This window comes from Gymnoscopelus braueri, assembly GCF_963280865.1.
Source record: "Gymnoscopelus braueri genome assembly, chromosome: 21".
Taxonomy (NCBI): domain Eukaryota; kingdom Metazoa; phylum Chordata; class Actinopteri; order Myctophiformes; family Myctophidae; genus Gymnoscopelus; species Gymnoscopelus braueri.
In genome coordinates, this window is record NC_137623.1 from 21,564,496 (window position 1) to 21,587,183 (window position 22,688).

General features: G+C 42.6%; 1 protein-coding gene across 2 annotated transcripts in view; it reads right to left on the reverse strand.

Annotated features, from left to right (window-relative positions):
* Positions 1 to 22,688, reverse strand: part of ube3c (ubiquitin protein ligase E3C) — a 43,800-nt gene that overhangs the window by 13,789 nt on the left and 7,323 nt on the right. The window contains exons 9-18 of one of the 2 annotated variants that reach the window (XM_080418508.1): positions 21,020 to 21,240; positions 17,358 to 17,509; positions 16,180 to 16,364; positions 10,197 to 10,283; positions 9,630 to 9,787; positions 8,355 to 8,584; positions 4,867 to 4,971; positions 4,631 to 4,718; positions 1,639 to 1,736; positions 1,212 to 1,344 (exon numbers count right to left, since the gene is read on the reverse strand). In XM_080418508.1, the coding sequence (XP_080274634.1) occupies positions 1,212 to 1,344; positions 1,639 to 1,736; positions 4,631 to 4,718; positions 4,867 to 4,971; positions 8,355 to 8,584; positions 9,630 to 9,787; positions 10,197 to 10,283; positions 16,180 to 16,364; positions 17,358 to 17,509; positions 21,020 to 21,240 (1,457 nt within the window). Of the gene's footprint in view, positions 1 to 1,211; positions 1,345 to 1,638; positions 1,737 to 4,630; positions 4,719 to 4,866; positions 4,972 to 8,354; positions 8,621 to 9,629; positions 9,788 to 10,196; positions 10,284 to 16,179; positions 16,365 to 17,357; positions 17,510 to 21,019; positions 21,241 to 22,688 lie in introns of both variants that reach the window. The other variant, XM_080418507.1, reaches the window with a different exon arrangement.

Consider the following 22,688-nt stretch of genomic DNA (forward strand, 5'->3'; position numbering starts at 1 on the left):
GTGGGCGAGTCTGAAACTAATCTCGCAAACCACTGGACCAATCAGTGTCAAACGTTTCGTGCACTGCCAATAGGCCAACAAAAACACTCCACCCTACATTTTTCAAATCGGTGCTGTACCTTTTGTCCTATGACTCTTGAACCGATAGGTTGTACAATCACAACGTTCTTTCCCTTGATTCCTTAGATCATGACGCAACTCCCCACCTAGGTCCTGCCCATTCCTGCCAATTTGCATGGCTGCAGCCCACAACCTATGCAGCCATGGCTTGGCAACCCTGCCTGGCGGAGATATATGCCCCTTTCTAGTTATGTGCAATCTCCTATCTGGCCATCAACTACACGACAATGTTTTTATAGGTTGTAAGCAATTTTAACGCCATGTTATTTATTCCTCTTGTTACTAGAATTCTGTCTCAACGCCTACTCAGCTACTTACCTCTACAGAAACAGACTATATACATCATACTTCCTCAGGAGTGTTTTCTCAGAGGTCGTCTGAGTGAGATTCCATGTAGTGAATCGTTTAAGAAGATTTTGCTTACAGAAAATGAGATCTTCAGATAAATAAAAAAGACAGCGACCTGTCATGTTCATTTTGAGCAGATACATCTTGTAAGAAAGCATTTCCCCCAATCCACAGGAATATTCAAATCAAACCGTATAAAAAGGTCACGTTTCAACGTAATTAATGTGTGGCGATAAATCACGGCAGCTATAACTTATAGACACATAAATGATATAGATCACGTCTTCAGGCCCTCTTGCTACTCTTTTTAATCATGCTGCCCCCACAAAAGTGCCCTTTCAAATTCAAACACAAAAAGAGGTGACTTAAAATAATTGATTCCCTGCTTTTATGTGATCCATTAGAATAATCAGAATCACAATTATGCTTTACCGAAATTCAATAGTCTGAATGACGAGTGCGCTCACCTTCAACTTTAATGTTATCCGGAGCCTTGAACCCCCGGCATCGTGATTTTATAGGACGCAAAGAGACTTTCAACGGCTGTGTTAAAATCCACTGTGGCCACGCTTACTCTGCTCTCAGGGAATATAACACAGTACGCATGGCCACCATGGTTCCGTGGTAAAACGATAAAACAATTCTAGCTCACATCCATTGAAAAAAATATCGAGCAGTGAGCGCAGGAATGAAATGACAGTGCTAACAGCCTTTTTTGTTTTACTTTTAAGTGGTGCTGGTACCGTTTTCTGGAGAGAGCTTGTCGTAGGCGTCTTCATAAATGTAGTTTCGTCTGATGGTAACGTTGATGCAGTCTAGGAATGGCCCGTCCCCCTGCACATCCTGTTTGTCTGCATAGATCAATCTCTGGAAGATCTGCAGGAGAAGTACAAAGGCTGGGTCAATAATAGAACTACCACGGAAATTATTTCAAGTTATCGTTTCAGTTATCAAATTTGAGTCTGTCACCACAATGTTTTTCTCAGTTAGCTGTAGTGAGCTTGTAGATCTGGAATTTTCCCTATTTTTGCACGACAACGTTGTGCGACCAAGTATTAAATAGCTTCTCAATTATCCTATCAATTGAGAAAGTAATTGATAGAATAATTGCTAAGAAAATAATGGATAGCTGCAGCTCTACTGTTGTGTATGGGAACATGGGTGTGGTACCTTGACTCGCTCCTCGAAGGGAACCACAAAAGGGAGCTCTGTGAGGATGGCCAGGTGTCTCTCCTCAGACACAGAGAGCTGCGGGGGCTCCATCCCAACTACAAACAACAAAACACAACGTATTAGATGCTTTTGAACATGTCATTTCTCTCCAGTTATGATTATTAGGACATTTCTTCTGTTATTGTAGAATTAGTCTTTGATTTAGTTTATCAAACTGTTTTTAACTCATTCATTGCCAAACTTATTTCTGGCTTTATCACCCTGCGCCAAGGCCAAAAAAAAAGTGCTTAGGAGCCGAGATACAGCCTTTTTCAGTAAGAAGTTAAACAAGAAGTGAATGGAGCAGCAAATCTTCAAATCATGATATCTTGGGTTCTGATTTTTTTTTTCCAAAAAATAAATACCGGTAAACAAATAAATGTTTTAAATGTTTTAATCTTTTTTTTTTTTCGGCGACGTCATTGGCACTCTGGGCTTATGAAAAACGTGACGTCGGCGACGTCAATGGCACTGAATGAGTTAAAATGATCAAGGATAAAAAACTAAAAGCGAAGAATAAAGCTATACCCATTCTGGTCCCTCTGTCATGAAAACAAAAACTGATCTAGAAAAGTCCAATCCAATGTTGGTCACAGCTGATCCAGCAGTAGAGTTGTTCCGATAACGATACCAGTACCGGAAAAGCTGCCGATACTGCCCAAAATGCTGGTATCGGTATCAACGAGTATGCCATGTCTATGCCATTCCGATACCACGTAACTTATTACATGATATTTCATTTACATTATTATTTTACTAACATCAACAATTATTAATGAAATTTAGTCCTAGATCAGTGGATCTCAAACCTTTTAATTTCAAGGACTCCCATAACTCTGAGAGCGTATAAATGGAACCAAATGGACCCGTATCGGTTCGGTACTGATAGAAGACCGATGCACAAGTTATATGGGAATCCGGAAGGAAAAAAAGGTTTCGGTACATCTCTATCCAACAGCCATGTTAAAGTTCAACCAGGCTAAAGCCCTGTGCTCATATCGGTCTCCCTGACAGAACACGGCTCATTCATATTGATGACAGACACTTTGGTCCAGGCCCAGCATTTCACACTTGAACTGTGAATGTAATTCTACACAGAACCTATCTCACAATTGTATTAAAAAAAAGCTTGCAACTCTGTGCTCTAAAACACAGTTTCTTAACCACTTGAACACCATCAGCATCCCTATTCTGGGGCCGAACAGTAGGTAAAAATAGCAGATCTACAAGCTCACAACGCATCGCAGCGCAATGTGTTGTGAGCTTGTAGATCTGTTATTTTTGTCGAAGAGATTTGGTGTAAATCAAAAAAGAACGTGCCAAGTACAGTGCAACTCAGGTCTGTTTTACTATTTTTTACTGAGTATAGCGGGTCTAAGTGGTTAACCACAAAATAAAATGACTTCACTGATGCCAACGTATCCAAACTCTGGCTTGCTTGCTCTTCTGTCATTACAGAATTGTTACCCACTTTTCTTGACCACGATTGTAGAGGCCACTCACAGGACTACTTAGTTAAGACCCTGTTCGCCATGCTGCCGGCTGCTTACAGCCAGGCCATTAAAGAAGGCTCAATCCTCCCTTCACCATCCTACACTAATACACACTTTTAATTAACTCAACTGTGAGCTGCCCATCCACCTGCCTGGCTGGATCCATTAAGCCGACGTTTGTTTTGCATTAAACTTGGGGTTTCGACCGTTTAGCCTCCGAAAAACTGCCTCAGCAGCTAAAAAGCCATTCACCCCCTCACTTTCCTTCCACTGCGGCTCAATTATTCTGCTCAATTAGTCAACCTGATCTGCATTTCCCCATCAGGTTTCCATCTTTGAGGAGAAATATGGCCCCGGAGTGGTCAATACATTGCTCATTCATCAGCCACGGCGTGTCCATTTAAGGAAATGAGAAAAGGCCAGACAAACACAAGGACCAGATGTGGCTGAGTTCATCAGGTACTTTCACACTAATTGAATTTATCCCATAGAGCCTGTGAGTGGCATTAGACAGATCATACACACATTGTTATCTGCTTGTTTTCACACCGTACTTCACAGCAGCCCCGGCGAGCTCACAGTGAGCCAGGAGAAAGGCTGCCTGCTGCAATGTCGGTCCTCCTGGCCAAGTGAAAGAATGGTGTGGCACTAGTTTTTGTAACATAAATTAATACATTTGAATCCACTTAATGAGGCATGACTAGTACTCATTACCCATTAATCAATGTGTCTTTTATGCGGCTTTGATGAAGGGGGAATGCTATTCAGTTTCACTTTCCACCCCAAAATAGTGCAGTCTCCACTCCAACAAGGTCATTTCAGTTGGTGTTACGAAACATTTATAGCTCCCAGAGCTATACATAAGAGGAAAGTTTTGCCCCTCTCCTAATCTGTAATGTAATGTAATATAAACGCCCAGCTCCTCAGAATTACACAACTGAAAATATTGAGAAGGTGACTTTGAACATTGAGACAAGCTGAGACAAGCATTCTATGAGTCTATAAAGCCTGCTTCTCAATCATTGCCAAAGGAGTTGCACCAAGTTGCACATTGGTGAGACTTCCCTGAGTCTTGGTTTCTACCTTCTGTGAGTATGAACAACAGCTGGAATTACTATTACTGGACCAGGATTGTATTTTCTCCATCAACTGATATCATAACAAACCAGTACCTTTGAGTTGTAGTTAAAATACTATGGTTATGAAGTAACAAAATAACGGTACTACAAGTAGACCTTCAATTTCAGTGATTAGTCAAGATAATAAAAAAACCTGCTGAAACTATTTTAATTCCTATCTTGTTATACCGTCTACAGATAAACACTATGGTTGGTGGTTATGGTAAAAACAGAGTTTCTATCAAGGTATATGAATAACCATTAAGCCTAGTAATGTAATGCAATCAAGTCACCAGATCTTTACAGCATTTTTTTAATATATGGATTACTTAAGACTACCGTCGAGTGTAGACTGAAGTGGCCCGATGCGACCCATCCTCCTTGTTCTCCACACATGTCTAGCAGAGGGGACGTACAGCTGGGTGACCTGGAGAGAGACAAGAGATCTTCAGCCAAATTCTACACAATAGTGAAAGGAACGTGTGCGTGCGTGTGCGTGTACATGTGTGTGTGTGTGTGTGTGTGTGTGTGTGTGTGTGTGTGTGTGTGTGGGGGGGGGGGGGGGGTGGGGGTACCTTATCTGCACGGATGTTGACTTCAGCAGAGAGCCAGTGACCTGCAGGACAGAAGGGTCGTCTGATGTCACGAGCCTTTACCATCTTCACCAGGTTGGTGATGACCTAAGAGGTGGATCATACAATACATCAACACTCTTATTAGGAGCAGCACGTGGCCAGACAGCACAATGCATGCACGTCATCAGAATAGGAGAATAGGAACCACACAGCTAAACGGAGGCTTTTCATGTGTAAATCGTTCAACGACTATGTGCTTTCTCTTTAAAAAAAAAAGAAAAAGAAAAAAGAAACACAAGAAAAAAAAAAAGCAATTTGAGAGTTCAGCCATTAGTGCGCCATTTATGGGCAGTATAAAAGAAAAACGACCTGCGCCGTCCCTCAACGTCTACGCCTGTTAATTACTGGGGAGCTCTGCTGACATCAGCCCTGAGACACAGAGGAAAGGATTCAGCAGCACCACCGCTTCCCCTTCACAGCACCACTGGGACCAGGTGGGGCTCTCTGTTGGTGAGTGGCGCGAGCGTTTTTCTAAAGCGATGCTTTCAATTTTGATACGTTTTCACTTTTTTTGCCAGCATACATTTGGATGAGTTTATCAACACTGGACCACCGACCATCTCCTATATATATCGGGGTACCATTTGTCATATACTAGCTTCACTTATATATGTATATATTTAGAAAGCCTTGTCAAAAATGTATAAAGATGAATAATTTCGAAGTGTGCTCCACATACTTCCTAGACAACATCACCCAGCCTGTGCTCTGTATGTACATCATTTTTTTGTTGAAAGAATGGCATGTCAGAAGCCTGAACTCTTATGCAGACTACAAATCTCTAGGCCAGTTAGGAAGTCAAACACTCCACTGACGAGAATGTTGTTAAGAAAGAAAGGAAGAAAAAATCATTAGCGGGTCTTCTTCTGCCAGCTAAAACAGAGCCGTTTTGATGATTCAGAGTAATAAAATGTCCTGCTGTGGCTCAGACTAGTTGCTCCCAGTCATCCAGCCTCACGTCATTCGATAAGGAGGAGCCATTTTCCCTACAATAACAGTTACAGCGATCCCATTTCCATATAATAACCAAGCAAGATTGTTTCAAATCGAAACGTTCCTTTTCTAAAGCGCGTCATTTTCATAAGACGACGATCAATCTCGGGAAAAACGTGGGGAGTCGACCGGAGTCGGCAATAATGGCAAGTGCAAAATGCTGTAAAAGACGCGTGACGATGGGTTTGGAGCGAGCCTAGCCCCTGACTCTGGGAATGAATAAGCATTCCTTAATTAGCCCATCGGGTTAAGTGCACGCCTTAATGGGCCTTTCCCAAACTCCTGTGTGACATCGCTCTCCAAACATGGCCAAGAAGAAAGTTCCATTAGCAATATTAATACAAGCTTAGTTGATCATTTTCATTCAATTAACTTCTTTCAATTAAATAGATAGCTCGACAATGGAGGTGATAAAAGATGGGGAGGGACGCCTGATGACACGAACCAAACATTAGCGTGTTAGGGGTCAGTGGCGTTAGACCGACTGTAAATCCCGCCGTTCAATTTGGAAAATGCATTTCTCCTGCTCCCCACTTCTTTAATGGGTCGTTTTAGCTGACAAGAGGCCTCCGAGCGGATCTTTTATGAAAATTCCTGACGTGCTCTGCGCGGATTCGCCACCTTTCCCGCCAGCTGCTCCCGGTGAGCTTTCAGATTCGCAGCCGAAGAGCAAGAGAGCCAGGAACAAAGTCGCTTAACCCATTAAGACCGGGAACGCATCTGTGTATTTTTTTTTATTTGAACTAAAAAGCATTATTTTACACTTTGCACCGAGTGCCGCACTATGAGCTTGTAGATCTGCTATTTTTTGAAAAATCTTGAAAACGTGTGCAAATCTTTGAATATATATATATATATATATATGTGTGTTTTAAAGCGAAACTTTTAAACGCCGATCTGTGCTTCTGGGGGTCCCTGGAACAACATATTTTGAGATGGGGGTCCGCGGCCAAATACATATCATTTTGGGGGTCCTTGACATGGAAAACTTGGAGCACTACTGATATAGCTGATATATACAAAGTTTTTCAAAAAACGTTGTGGAATAAATATTCAAAGATTTGCACACATTTTCACAATTTTTCAAAAATAGCAGATCTACAAGCTCATAGCGCGGCACCGATAGCCAAAGAAATCTCAAGTGACAGAGATGCGTTCCCGGATTGAATGGGTTAATTGCCGCTTCGGTGATGGAGGACGGAGGGGAAAGGTGGCGAGAGGATGAAAAAAAAGGAAGAGGGAGGCGTGGGATGAGAGAGGGGGGCTAACGAGGAACGACGCTAATGTTGCCGTCAGCCTCATTTCCTCTTGGTAAATAAGCAATGGATGTCCTCAGCGGCTCCTCTGTCCTTCGCCCATTGCCTGCTCATGTACACACATGCCTGAGTTCCCCCCGGTAAACGCAAACACACCGGGGTGGCCAAGCTCCAGTGCACAGGCAGGCTTTATCACAATTAAGCCAACTATTAGTCACATATTATGGCTAATGCTCTAAAGCGGGGGTCTTCAGGTTTTTACAGGCCGATGAACGCCTAGTCTGAGAGAAAAACTAAGCAGGGATTCGTTTGACAGTACTATCATTAGTGTAATGTTTTGGGGTTTTTTGTTTACACTTTATCTTTGCTAATAATATGTTAGATTCATGTTCACATGTATTTTCAGACCTTAATTTTTATTTGAGAGACGCCCCTTAGGGGTCCTGGAGCCCCTGTTGCAGACCTTTCATGCGTTATATTATAAAGTATAATATACTTTATATTATAAAGTATAGCACGGAACATGGCCAGTTAAAGTAGAATCAGACAAACAGGCAGAGGATATATATGAATACATGTGTCTGTATTCACAGGAAGCCATGCAGACTGGAAGTGAACAGACGGACATCCCTGAATCCGGAATCATTCATATTTCCATTTGGAGCAAATCCCATAAATAGATGCATTTAGGTGAATGAAGTGTGAATAAACTAGGGAATTGTGTGGATCTTGGGATCGACACAGAACGGCGTTGCTCCAATGTAGATCTCAAGACTTCATCCGACCACCCTGTGACATCAGTCGTCTGTGACGTATGATGTACGATTACAAATTGCAATCACAGCCCCCCTTGACTTCCATTACATTTAAGTGAATTATTTCAGACAGTATAAAACCTAACATATTATGTAAAAATGTGGCAATTCAACTCCTCTTCCTTGTTTAATATGGTTCACTGGCAATTCAACTGAATTCAAAAAACGTTATTAGACAATTGATATTATGTTTGCGCACCACTGTTTGATTTGGTAAATGACATGACTCTCATTTCACAGACTGTATCGATAATCTCAAGACCTTATTGACTTTGGGGGTTTTCAGACATCATAGAACCAGGTTTCAATGCCCATCCCTAGACAGGTGTGTCAAGTGTTTGGGGTGTGTGTACATAGTCCTCACCTTGAAGAGCTGGACCCAGCGTTTTTGCTCAGCTAGAATGCGCTTATGAACCTCGGCGTTGGTCTTGACGCCCACGCTGCGGAAGGCGGCCATGTACTCCTCGCGGTGCTCCGTCTTGGTCTCCGGGTAGGCCAGCTTGATGATGCCCAGACAGGCGTCTCTCAGGCAGCGGGAGAGAGTCACCAGCTCAGCCAGAGTGAAGGGCATCATGGAGGAGGACTGGCTCTGGGCTGCAAAGAGAGACGAGGGGGTCGTCATTAGTCCTTCTAAAAAAAACACAACAAACAAACATAACAATTTAAAAAAGACCCAAAAAAAATGGGGCTAGCGGTATGGAGCCTTCTTGTGGCGGCCCTGTTCTCACTAATTTAACTGTACCACCCACTTCTCTACAATTGCTCATTCCTTTCTATTCTTCTTATTGTTTTTTTCGAGCTGCGTTCGCTTCCCACGTTCGCGCGTCTTACTTGTACTATTATTCAGTAACTTTAACGTAACACATAAACGTGATGTACATATTGCAACGCAACACAAATATGAGAACGATGTCTCATGTTGCAAACAACGTGTGCCCACATAAGATCATTGGGGAAGTGGAATGGACCTTGCAGGTAAAATCCAGAGTATTAATTTAACTCTGAAAGTTACATTATTAACACTCTGGATTTTACAGTGTAGAGTATTATAACCAGCTGTGGTAGCAAAGGCAAACTGGTGAGTTCCCATCCCACCCAGACACACAGGATAGTATACCCAGCAATGTTAACATTTTCACTGCTGGAAAGTAGGACAAATTCTAGACAAAACGAACAAGATTCTCATTACTTAGCTTTCTAAGATTTAAGACTACCTTCGCATCCAATGTTTAATACTCAAGGAAGGAAGGCCCTAGTGAGAGCGGTTTAACCCATTTTGGGCGGGAAACCCTATTTGTAACGATACCTTTCAAGACGGGAACCCCTTTTGGGATTCCTGTTGCTATGTACAGTACATAGCAACATACATCTTTTTGTAATGTTTGAATAAATATTAGAAGTTTTTCAGAAAGCTTAGGTAAGGATTTAGAAGGCGTTTTTAGAATCGGCCTCAGGTCTAAATGGGTTACTACTTTCAACCCTGGTGTCCCCTTGTTTGGGCAATTTCTTTTTTAAGAAATGTGAAAATAGCAGCTCTACTACAAGCTCACAACATGTCACGATGTCGCCAGTCTTTGAATTGTTTCGTTGACAGTTTTCTGACAATTTTGAAAATAGGGCTTCAGTGGATAATATATACCTTCCAGTTCATGTCCAAAGAACTCGCTGTCGTGCACGGAGATGAGCGAGTGGCTGAAGAGAGAGCTGAAGAGATAGAAGATGGGGATGATGCGGTTGGAGTCGTCCAGGGTCATGGGAGAACCTCTGGAGATCACCTGCAGCAGAGGCACCATGGAGCTGGAGGACGAGTCGTAAGGAAGGAACAGGTTCAGAGTTGAAGCACAAAAATGGCATATGAGCAGATGCATGTGCATGCATATATATACCAGTCCCTCCAGGGTTCACGGGTATTATCCACGTTCAACCTGGCGTCCCTATTTTGGGCATGTCATGGACAGGCACACATTTGCAAAAATGTTTCATAACTACTACTCGAGGACCACGCAAGTCGCCAAAGAGTTGGGAATGCATGCCCCCCACCTGGTTACGCAATAACAGTTGTACAAGTCTGTCTGTGTGCCATGCCCATATATGGAGATTTCTGTTTCTCTCTGTCTGTGTCGCTTTTATGCCCATATATAGAGTCCAGGCCAGTCTATGATGCCCACCCGTAAGACAACATTTTGACAACATTGAATGTACTCACCCAGTGATCATTTTGGTCGTCATGGATGTTATCAAGTGCCACAGATGCCTCAGGAAACGTGCATTGAAGGCTAAACTGTACAGAAGTCTGTAGGGAGTGAAGGAGAAGACAGACAGATTGATACATCCGAAGGTTTTATTGTTTACTTATTTTTCCTCATATTGATCTCTTAAACAAAAAAGGAGAAAAGAAGAATTATGGAGATATTAAATCAGATGACACAGTCTTAGGGTGTAAAGTGTAAATTCGCTTTCTGTCTCCCCGACCTCTAAGGTTGGATTGTTAACTTTGCCCAATTAACCAGAAGACACACATAAAAACAGGAAAAGGTAAATAACGCCGTTAACCAGTATTTCCCCCAAGGAATTTTGCTGGACCCTTTTCTCTCCCCCTGTATACCTAGCGAGCTCGGAAAATAGATTAAATGAGCCATTAAGCTTTATTTAGGCAAGGCACCTTCCATTAGTAAACTAGTTGTTAGCAAGGGTATCAGGCCCGGGTCATAAACAGCCCTACTGGCTTCCTGCTGGAGCCCCATTTAACTTAATGGCCACGGAGAGAGACAATGGAGTATGGGGGGGAGGACAAGTGGGGGGGGAGCTGGTCCTCACTCTGACCCCAGAGCATCAGCATGCTTCCACACTCACACTGAATTACATGATAACAGAAGGGGGGGGGTACTCCACATACCTCTCAATACTGGCCTGGTACTCAACAGGCCACAACACCCAGGTGTGAAGCTGATCTTTGTTCAAGAGTGTGTGTGTGTGTGTGTGTGTGTGTGTGTGTGTGTGTGTGTGTGTGTGTGTGTGTGTGTGTGTGTGTGTGTGTGTGTGTGTGTGTGTGTGTGTGTGTGTGTGTGTGTGTGTGTGTTGTGTGTGTCTATTATGCTCTCTGACTGGGATTGGATTGTGGTGCCTTTTCACACCGAGGGTTAACAACAGGTGACAATAATGTGGTAAGTAAGCTAAAAAGCTAAATAGAGTGCCCCTGCATATAATGGGCCTCTGTCTGGGAGAGCGCTAGTGCTCTGGAACCTATAAGCATGCCTGTCCTTTAATGGGACATCTCCTATTCACAACACATGGAAAACAGGAGGAAAGGTCAACAGGGGGGGGGGGGGGGGGCCTACGAAAAAAAAAAAAAAAAATACGGGAGCGAAGGAGACACAAATTGAGGGGAGGGACAGGAATATAGTGGCGAAAAAAGGACCTCGTGCAGAACTACACTCATGTCAATGTCAGGGTCCAATCCCTTACTGTCGAGCGGCACGCAAAATCATTTGAAAGGAATGAAGTATGGAAATGAGCCCACGGGAGGGAGAGAGTGACAGCCGGCCTTTAATAAGGCTTGAGAAATGGTTTGAGGCGAGCCCCCGTCGTCTGTCAAGTTACTACAAGGCTCGGGAGAGTAGCGAGGAGTCAGGCGTAGTGCTCCGGGTTCTTAACAGTGATGCGGGTGTTTGATTGAAATGGGAAACAAAGCACTAAATGCCGGCTGACACGCTGATTTACGGCCTGCTAGAAAACCCAAACCTCCACTTCAATCATGGAAAGAACCGCTAATAAACAAAGTAGGGGCATCAAATGGGGGTTGTGTTTTGTGTGTGTGTGTGTGTGTGTGTGTGTGTGTGTGTGTGTGTGCATGCATGTGCATGTGCACACATATGTTGGGCAGCTTGATGAATCTCACCCGGATCATTGCATTTTGAAGTAATGAAATAATTTGCATTTCAGCAGAAAATAAGCCACTGACGTTTGGGTGACATTTTCCACCATCAAAAAATATATTTAAGAATGTTGAGCGAGGGTCCTATTTCCCCTTCAATCTAAAAAAAAGACTCCTGGTGTTCACATTATTAGCACCATTATCTCATGTCAACTCCAAAAGTAACTTGTCAACCGTTCAAAAGCAAATGAAGCACAGGAGCTCATCTGGGGCTCACTTTCATCAGACGGATACCCGTTAGCGGCAGAGTGCTACGTTAGCCAAGGCTAAACAATCAAAGTGAGATTACACCAAACACCCAACACAGAACAATCAAATGTAGATTACACTGTACCCGACTAAAGGCAAACATGCAGGCTAGGTGCAACTTGGCACTTTCTATTAAATCAGATCATTCTAACACCAGGCCTGAATCACTGGGCATCGTTTGCCTTTGAAGTTTAGTATCTGAGGTCCTCTGAGAGAAGCAGGGAACAGCTTTCAGTTTCTGCACAGATATTTATTAAAAAAAAAGGGTACTCCGGCTGGGCCGGACGGAGGACCAGCTGACCAAATGGTCTGCTTCCCTCTTTCTCTTTTTTAAAAGCAGTAAATCAGGCCAGGGATGCAATTTGCTCCCCTTAGCCTCTTGTAAAGCTATCCCGTCCACTCCTGCAGTGATTAATCTTTCTCAGTGAGCTAATTATTTTGTACAGATATCCGATAATGATGGAGGACGAAGGGCAGGATTTATGGTAAAAGCGGCGGGACGGAGGAGGAAGCCGTAAAAAAAATTAAGGGGATGAAAATACAGAGGAAGAGGAGGAGGAATCTCTAAACTCTGTCTAAGGTATTTGTAAGGAACACACCAACATCTCAAGATGAAGTTTTCTCTAGAGGCCACCTGATATCTCGGCCATTATCGGACTTTTTAGACGACAATCGGTATCTGCCAATTGTGTCCTGATTTTAAACCACTTTCAACCTGCTGTCCCTTCCTATGTTTGGCATCTATTTTTAACCCATTAAGACCTGAGGCGATTCTTAAAAATGTTTTCTAAATCCTAACAGTTTTTTGGAAAAAAAATCAATTTTTTTTTTTTTCAAAATCTTTCAAAAATAGCAGATCTACAAGCTCGTAGCGCCCGCGCTATGAGCTTGTATATCTGCTATTTTTGAATAGCCCAAGAAATCTTAAGTGACACAGATGCGTTCCAGGTCTTAATGGGTTCAAATAAATAAATAACTTTTTTACAAAATATCGGTCAAAACATCGGTAGTCAGTGGTCTAGGACTCTGGCATCGGTCAGGCAGGCTCTAGGTTTCTCCTGTGGTGCATGGTGGAGACTTTCGATACCGACAAGGACGATTCATGCGGATCCATTATCCTCAGATCATTAGCATGGTTGTTGTTAGATGGGTTCATGGACAAAAGATAGATAGACCTTTATTGATCCCGCTAGGGAAAATCCGTCGCCAAGAGGCAGCACAGCAGTTGGTTACAAAGTCACAGATACAGAGTGAGTACTGTCGGATAGAGCAATATAAAGGTAAGAGATAACAATACAGAAGCACCATCAATAATGAACAACAGCATACGATAGTATGCACCTATTGTATAGTGACAATACAGAGACTTAGGACACAGCTGCAAAATATAATAATAGATATCGGTATCAGCAATATCGGCCTTAAAAAATGCAATATCGGTATTGAACCGATATAAAATTAATACATCGGTTTAGCCATTTTTGTATTTGATAATATTTAGGTTTGAATGTGAAGCAGAAAAAGGCTTTTGTGATGATTAAGGCCCGGGCTACACGTACCGTGACATTTTTCTGTACGTTTGGGCCTCTCAGCCACACAAACACAGCGTTTTCAGACGCTAAAAGTCTGAGATTTTTGTCAACGGATAAAAAAGTGAAGATTTGCCAAAATATCTGTAACAGTGGAACTGTGTAGACATGTAAAGCGGAGAGTTTGAGAAACGATGACGCCACAGCTCAATTTGTGAATGGCCATAGTTGCTTGCGCCTGGAAACTACAACAGGAACACAACAGGATATATCTATCGGATTGTTCATGGTTGTTTAGTGCTGTTAGGACTATTTACACGTTTATAACTTAACTTATCATTGTTGCATCAACTGCACCACTTTACCGGCAAGCAAAGGCATCTGCTGCACCCAATATTACTTGGGCTGCACCCAGAATCACAGTTATTGTATAACATGTGTAAGGTCAAAACCCTATTGGAAACTTGTACTGCAATATCGACCAAAATTCCACTATCGTGCATCCTCAAAAAGTGTCGACCAAAGACATGCGTGCACATGTTTACTACCGACGTGGCTGTTAATTTTCTGTGGTATTTTCATTACTTCAACATGCAATCTGGGTTCAGTTCATCAACCTGTCTCCAACACACACACACACACACACACACACACACACACACACACACACACACACACACACAGAAGCATGCTGATATACTCGCGCATCAACTGGTAGCTTCCTGGTTTGGCTCCAGTAATCATTAACCAGAGGAGGTGATCGTCCATGAAGCTCTCAGTTTAGATCACCCTCTGTCAGTCAGAACAGCCCCCCCCACCCCCAATTCTGACATCCTAGTCCTAATGTAATCAGCCAGAGAGAGAGAGAGAGAGAGAGAGAAGGGGGGTAAATTGCCCTCATCCGAGACTGACAGCTTCCCCTGACATCCCTGCTTCCTCTGCCGGTTGTAAAATGTCAGCGGGTGAGGACCACAGATAACCGCCTGCCTCCCTTCTCGGTTATTTACATTGCTGCTTACAGCACAGAAACACATAAAGCCACGGTTTCCCTCTCAATCAAGATGGGCCTGTAAACATCCTCACTCTCTAACGCAGGAGCTGATCTCTCAAGCATCTTGTGTGACAAATGAGAGAGCGTTGACCCGCTCTTTTTTTGTGCTGCGGATGTTTCCGCAGCATCTTCCGATCAGTGTTGATTTGAAAAATGTTCGTCGACTACCTTTTTTCACTGACGAAAACAAAATAAAAACTAAGCTACAATGACTAAAACTAAGACGAAATATGTTGACAATTTCGTCAACAAATACAAACTAGACTAAAATGTTAGTGAGGGACTAAGTGGAGAAGAGATCCAGTAGAACTAAAAGACATGTCATTTTATGTTTGGTTGCGCTCAGGTGTTGCGCTCTGAAAATAGTCGATCTACAAGCTCACAACGTGTCGCAGGGCGACGCGTTGTGAGCTTGTAGATCGGCTATTTTCAGCATGCAAACAAGTGTAAAATCAGCCATTATGACGCCATCAAGGCACCGCCAAAATACATTTTAGTCAACTAAATCAACTGTAGATTTAGTCAACTAAAACTAGACTAAAACTAAAACATTTCAGATGACTAAATATGACTAAAACGAAATAAATTTTTATTCAAAAGACAAAATCAAATCAAAATTTGCTGTCAAAATCGACGCTGCTTCCGATGCAAAAAACAGATTTTTTTTTTCGTGCCTCTACGGTGGGTTTCTGGTGGCTCCAAAAGACGAAGGCATAATTATAGAGGACGTAGCCCCTACGATCCCTCACATTGACAAAGGATATTTAGTACAAGGTAGCGTTTCATTAAAAAAATATCTGCCACCTTTACAGGGGAGTTGTAATAACAGTCCTTTTTATGCCACCAACAACATTGAACTGAGCTGACCCCGTCTCAGACCTTGTCTCACGTCAAACATCCATCCTGATGCTTGCGTTTTTTATAAATCACCTTGTACACAAAAGACTTTCATTCGCAGACATTCATTCACTGGTCAGAACAGTAACACATGCATGCACACGCATACACATACGCACACTCACACACACACACACACACACACTTTCAAACAGACCCATTCCATGAAAAAGCATTTCAGAGCTGAATCGAAGCCGATGCATTTGTTAAACCAGAGGTTCTCAAAATGGGGTCCGAGGACCCCCAGGGGTCCTTGATGGGGTTCCAGGGGGTTGCCAGCAAAATGTGTTAATATAGCATCAAAATCAGTTTAACCACTTTAACCCCATGTACATGTTCAAAATAGGCAATCTACAAACTATTTTCAAAACATGTACAATCATTTTGTAACATTTTAGCAACACAAATGTTTGTATGGGGTCTTTCCCTGGCACAAAGTCTTTTCAGATGGGGGTCTGGGGGCAAATACACATTCATTCTGGGGGTCCTTGACATGAAAACGTTGTGAGAACCACAGTGTTGGACTGACCTGACTTTGGGCACCATGAGACGATGCTGCACCATGAGGGTGTGACAGATGGAGGCCATCTTGGTGAAGACCTCCTCGCTGGCCGAGTCCCTCCACACCAGGTTGAGCAGGGCGTTGGTCTGCTCCTTGGTGTCCAGCTTGTGGACACACTCCTCCGTGATGAGCTGGACAGAGATCCTGTCGTCCTGACGGGGAGCAGAGACGAGAGAGAGAGCGCAAAACTTTACTTTACTCTAGTCTAGAGCAGTGGTTCTCAACCTTTACAGGCTGCGACCCCCCAAAATTATCATATTTGAACTGGGGACCCCCCACCCTGACAGGAACTTTGAATTGTAGGAGTTGAGGAGGCATTACATTTAGTTTGACTCGGTTCCACAGATAAATATTGTGAAAATAGCCGATCTACAAGCTCACAACGCCTCGCGTTACGAGGTGTTGTGAGCAAGTAGATCGGCTATTTTCACAATCTTTGCCTCTTTCTTATATTATTTGACAATTTGGCCAATGTTTGACCAGTACATCATGTGGGGACCCTCCTGGGGGTCCCAGCCCACAGGTTGAGAACCACTGCTCTAAAGCAGTGGATCTCAAAGTGGGGTCCGGGGACCCCCAGGGAGTCATTGAGGGGGTTCCAGGGGGTCCCCAGCTAAATTAGTTAATATAGCATAAAATCATGTTAACCACTTTAACCCTATATATATATATATATATATATATATATCGGCTATATGAAGATCTACAAGCGCACAATGTCAACAATTTTGAAACATTTCAACAACACAAATGTTGTGTGGGGGTCCCTGGCACAAAATATTTTCAGATGGGGGTCCACAGCTAAATATATATTAATTTGGGGATCCTTGACATGAAAAGGTTTGAGAAGCACTACTCTAGAGGGTAAGTTAAATTGTCGCAGCAGTGGGGGGTAAAGATGCAGAGTAAGGTGTAGGCGTAAAGAGTATATGCACTATTTCCAATTATAATAACAGTGACAAATGACAACTTATGCAACAGCGAAGTGTTGTTGCATCAGTTGTTGTGTGCTTAGTTACGTGTGTGTGTGTGTGTGTGTGTGTGTGTGTGTGTGTGTGTGTGTGTGTGTGTGTGTGTGTGTGTGTGTGTGTGTGTGTGTGTGTGTGTGTGCGTGCGTGCGTGCGTTTGTGTTGTTGTCTCTCTACCTGCATGGGCAGAGGATGGATGCCGCCATCATCGTCATCCTCTGAGTCGCTCGTGACCTCGGGTCTGTCGCTGCTGTCTGACACTGGCAGCAGGGGCAGCAGGGTCTGCAGGGCCCGTAGGTACAGCAGGAGACCCTCCTCTGATAGTGAACCTGACAGAAGCACAGCTTTCACTCACTTTATGTAGTTCACGTTAGGGCCGGGCGATGAGACTTCAAATCAATAGCATGATTATCTCAAACTTTTGCCTCGATTACGATTAAAGGTCGTATGACATGAAATTTCACTTTTGTTGTTCAGAGGTTTTTTTAACCTCTGAACTAAATTCTAAATTGAATAGCTCACCGACTGTTACAAAAAAGGTTACGTGATTTTCGTTACAGTCGGCAATCCCACTCACAAGGGAGAGAAGCAGAGAATTATGTCTGACAGTTTCGCGATTAAGTCCTCTTTTTATTTGTTTATGAGTGTATTTAAAATAATAGATTTGCAAATGTAATTACATAAGCATTGTTGAAATCAGTACCACTGTGAAGCAGTTTGTTTATTGCTAATGATGAATCAGCCTAATAAATGTAGTCGATTATAAGATAATCTTTATACAATTAAAACAATTCTAATTGTTTCATGTCGAAAATAATTTAAAAAAAAGACCTTGCTTCTCGATTATTCAGTCATAAGTAGGTTATTTGGTTCTAAATCTAGGTTTCGATATATTTTCGGTTAATTGCCTAAATTCCCTAGTTCAAGATGTTACGTCAAATGAACAATAGGGACAAAGAGGTTTAAATAAGGACATAATGAGAAGGAGAGAAGATGTCATTCAGTGTGAGAGTGGATGGACCATCACTCAGACTCAGGGCAGGAAACCACCTCTTTTGGCTCCAGGCCATAGTGGCTGATAAAATAGGGAAATTCACCAACCTCTTTCACCACAACAAACAACGATATCTTTCATGTGAAAAGACACAATTGCGCACATTTTCTAAAGCATAATGTGTTTTCAAGGAAGCCATTTGGTTCCATTTATACACTCTCAGAGTTACAGACTTCTATGGGTCCATTTGGAACCCCCTATAGGAATCGTTAAAGGGAAACGTTAAGGAATCGGATTGTTAATAGGGAATCATTAAGGAACCAGATTCCGGAATCGTTAAAATCCTAAAGGATCCCAACTTGGGATCCTTTAGGATTTTAACGATTAACCCTAGTGAACTTTATGGAGCATTTCATGAAACTTATGTTATCTTTGCTTTTATTTTTCTTCATTATGCCTTCATAATGCCAATCCCCCCCTCGTGTGTATTAATCCCTGTCACTGCCAAGCATGTCTCCTTCGATACACATGGACTCGCCACAGTCGCCAGCCATTTCTCTTCACCCGACAGTGAGGACTTTCACCAGGAGGATGTAACACGTGCAGAGGAACACACTATTCCTCATAGTTCCGCTCCCCGCTGAACTGTAGGAGTGGCTAGCGCTTCTACCTTATGGGCGGCCATAGCTGAATGGATAGAACCCGCCTGAGAAGCAGAAGTTCCCAGGTTCGATTCTCAGCCCCAGCAATGTGTCAAGGTGTCCCTGAGCAAGTCATTTAATCCCGAACCCGCCCCCCCTCTCCCCCACATGAGAAGCACTCAGCTGGATGAAACTGAAAACTCATCTGAATTTCCCCCGTGGCATGAAATGGGTCTAATTACCTTCCCCCGGAATCACGGCCAACTGATTTTTGTTATAGCGCCTGGCCAAGATGGAGGCTCCGTGGAGGAATCAAAAACCCCAGTCTCCATGGTGGTGGGCAGGTACTTTACCCTTGCGTCACCTGGCCGGAAGCCAGCATTTGAATGCATTCTGTAGCAAGGATTGAGTCATAGCCGCGCTATGACGTTTAGCCAACAATGACTCAATGATTCAGGTAAGTTAAGCGACGTTTCAATGGCAATGGATAAAATATAAACAAACATTAAATGGTCTATGTTTATGTACAATACGTACCGGTACGTTCCTTTGATAGGACCTCAAAATAAATTCATAGTTACCAGCTACAGTTACTAACAAAAAATACCAGAATTTGACTGGCAGACATAGTTAATTTCCTATCCTACTTCCGATTCCACAACAGATATCCCTCTAAAGACACACTTAGTTGTGTGTGTGTGTGTGTGTGTGTGTGTGTGTGTGTGTGTGTGTGTGTGTGCGTGCGTGCGTGCGTGCGTGCGTGCGTGCGTGCGTGCGTGTCGCCCAACAATAATAGTCGATCTACAAGCTCACAACGTTACGCGTCGCACTGTGAGGTGTTGGAAGCTTGTAGATCAGCTTATTTTCTGTGGGTGACTCCAGCACAGAAATAAGTATAAATCACCCTTTAGATACTGAATCATCCTGGTGCCTCTCTATAAATCAGTCTCTGCTGAGTTTATACTGCAACTGAGTCATATTTGCACCGTATAAACTCTCACACACAGTGTATATAAACATATACATAGGCCTACACCACACATGGGCAACAGGCCCATGGACCATCACAATACGGCCTAAAACGTTCTCAAATTCAAACAAAACGACTCCCTCAGAGAATTATCTAAATCATAACATAAAAGGTAGCATTATGCTAATAGGGTTGGAGGAGTTTTTAACTAAATTCCAATTAATTCATATTTACCATTTGAGTAAATAACTGCATTCCAATGGTGCAGGTATGCACTCAAATAGTAAATTGTTTTAATTGTTAAACAGTCTGTTTTGAAGTCCATATTTATAACAAAAAGCAATGCATTCCACCATTGACCTATGAGGTGGAGCATACCAGACATCTGGCAAATGTTGATACTGCATTAAGGTGGATTATTTTATGTACGTAATCTTTTCATTGTAACCTCAGAGTACACCAGAATGACATACCACTGCAAAAAAAAAGTTAACATTTTGTAACAGAAAATTCTTGTGTTATGAATCACAAGGACCTAGCCCTTCTGGCCTGGCAAATAAGATTATTGTAAAGCAATCTGTCTATCAGGTCTACCAAATTCATGGCATTTATCATAATTCAGCACCGCAATGTGTTTCAAATTCAATTGGCCAATTGACAACTTTCATTCATTCCACCTCTCAATCACGCACGCACACACACACATATCTTTATTTTACTTATTTTTGGCGTTTTACCCCATTTTCTCCCCAATTTAGTCGTTATGCCAATGAATTCCTCCCCGCACACATTCCTGTGTTGTCACTACTGTTGTATCCTACGGACTCACCTGCCAGTGAGGAGCGCCCACCGGGAGGACGTAGAGCCTTTGTTCTACTGCTCCCGCCCAACACTTTGGTAAAATGTATTTTTTGTTGCTGTTTTTAGTATTTCTTTGTAATACATGTGATATTTTATATATTTTTGTTAATGCATTTTAATGTCTTGGACCTCAGGAATACTAGCTGACTTTAAGGCGTCAGCTAATGGGGATACAATTAAATAAACAAATAAACACTCCCTGCTGACAGATTCCGCCCCAGCCCGTAGGAATATGCACGCACGCACGCACGCACGCACGCACACACGCAGAAACAGTCCATCAAGGCACATACAATCTTTCCACTGTATACAGACAACATACACAGGTTGTGTGTGTACATAAGAGCACACCTGTCATTTTTAAGCCACATACCTAGGCAGTTCTCTCCCGCTGAGAGGACAAAGTAGAACAGCCAGGGGGCCTGGCTCTGTGCTGCTGAGGAGGAAACTACGGTGGTCTGCAGGGAATCCAGGAAGGCCTCGAAGGGGAACGAGAGACGCACGTCGGACAGTGCGGGTATAAAGAAGTGAAAGATCTGCTCTGTGAACGGGGCTGAGATGAACTCCTCGGTGAAGGCCGCAAACACAAACTGCCTGAAAGAAAGGAAGCAAGAGGATTAAATGGGGAGAAGAAGTGCTTCACGTATCCCCCTAATATCAGTCCAAACTATCATATACACACATTAGGGATGGGGCGTTTAAACAGTTAAGGCCTTTGCAGACAGGGTGAGATTAGTCAATCAGTTTTTACCGCATGCGAAAAGACGCACGAATCGAACTGGGTTCGATTGGAAAAAAAAACGCATCGCATCGCCGCACGATAAATTCGGAGCCAGTGTGCATGAGGTCATTGAGAACCATGTGTTCATTTAAAAAATGATATTGTCTGCAAAGGCCTTTAACCGTTTACATGGAGAGAAAAAAAAATACTATCCGTTTAGGACTAATTAACAATAAAAAAATTAATAACTCTCACTTAACTAATAATATATATAATATAAATATTGTATATAACTAACTCATACAAGACTCTAGCAGTGTTAAACGCTCGTTCTGTTTGTGACCGACGGCAGTTCTCAGACTGGATTTAACACATTAATTAATTAGTTCGACAAGCGTTTCATTCTAGCGTGGGAAGCGCACTGCTTTGAGATGCTAACTGCTGCTAGTAGTGACAGATGAACTGCCCTGTACTCTTCCAGAGCCGCGTTATTAATGCTTAATTTATCCTGTTGGATTCATCCAACACATATGTAACAAATATCCAATGTTTCTGGCTGCCACAAAAGCCAACAAGTGACACATATTCTACATTATGAAATCCAGGTACTTCTCATTTTTGCTTTAAAACCAAAGGCTTTGATCTGAAACTGCAGCTGAAGAAGTAGGATACTGACATCAGCTGAGCTACATACTGTAGTGTACATGCATGATCATTTTGTCCCATTAAGACCTGAGGCCGATTCAACAAATGCCTTCTAAATCAGCAGTTCTCAAACTTTTTCATGACAAGGACCCCCACATTGATATGTATTTGGCCACAGACCCCCATCTGAAAATGTTTTGTGCCAGGGACCCCCAGAAGAGAAGATTTGTGTTAAAAATGTTGAACCTATTCAAACACTATTAATTTTTTTTAAAATGCTCAAAAATAGCAGATGTACAAGCTTGTATATCTGCTATTTTTGAGAACCACTGTTCTAAACCACTGTCTAAATCCTAAGAGTTTTCTGAAGAAAAAAAAACATATGTTGCTATATATATAGCTAAAATCTAAAATGACACAGATGCTTTCCCGGTTTTAATGGGTTAAGCCGAAACACCCAACTCTAACACACATACAATACATGCAGTATATATGTATAATACTGTATACACACAGAGACAAACGGTAAGCGTTCTTGCTCAAAGAAGCTTTGAAAGGAGATATGCAATGTCACAATGTCTGGCCACCTTAACTATTATATCACAGGTCAGGTAAAACACACAGGAGACGGGACCAAAGTAATGCCGACGCATTGTCTAAAACACGCCGTTATGGA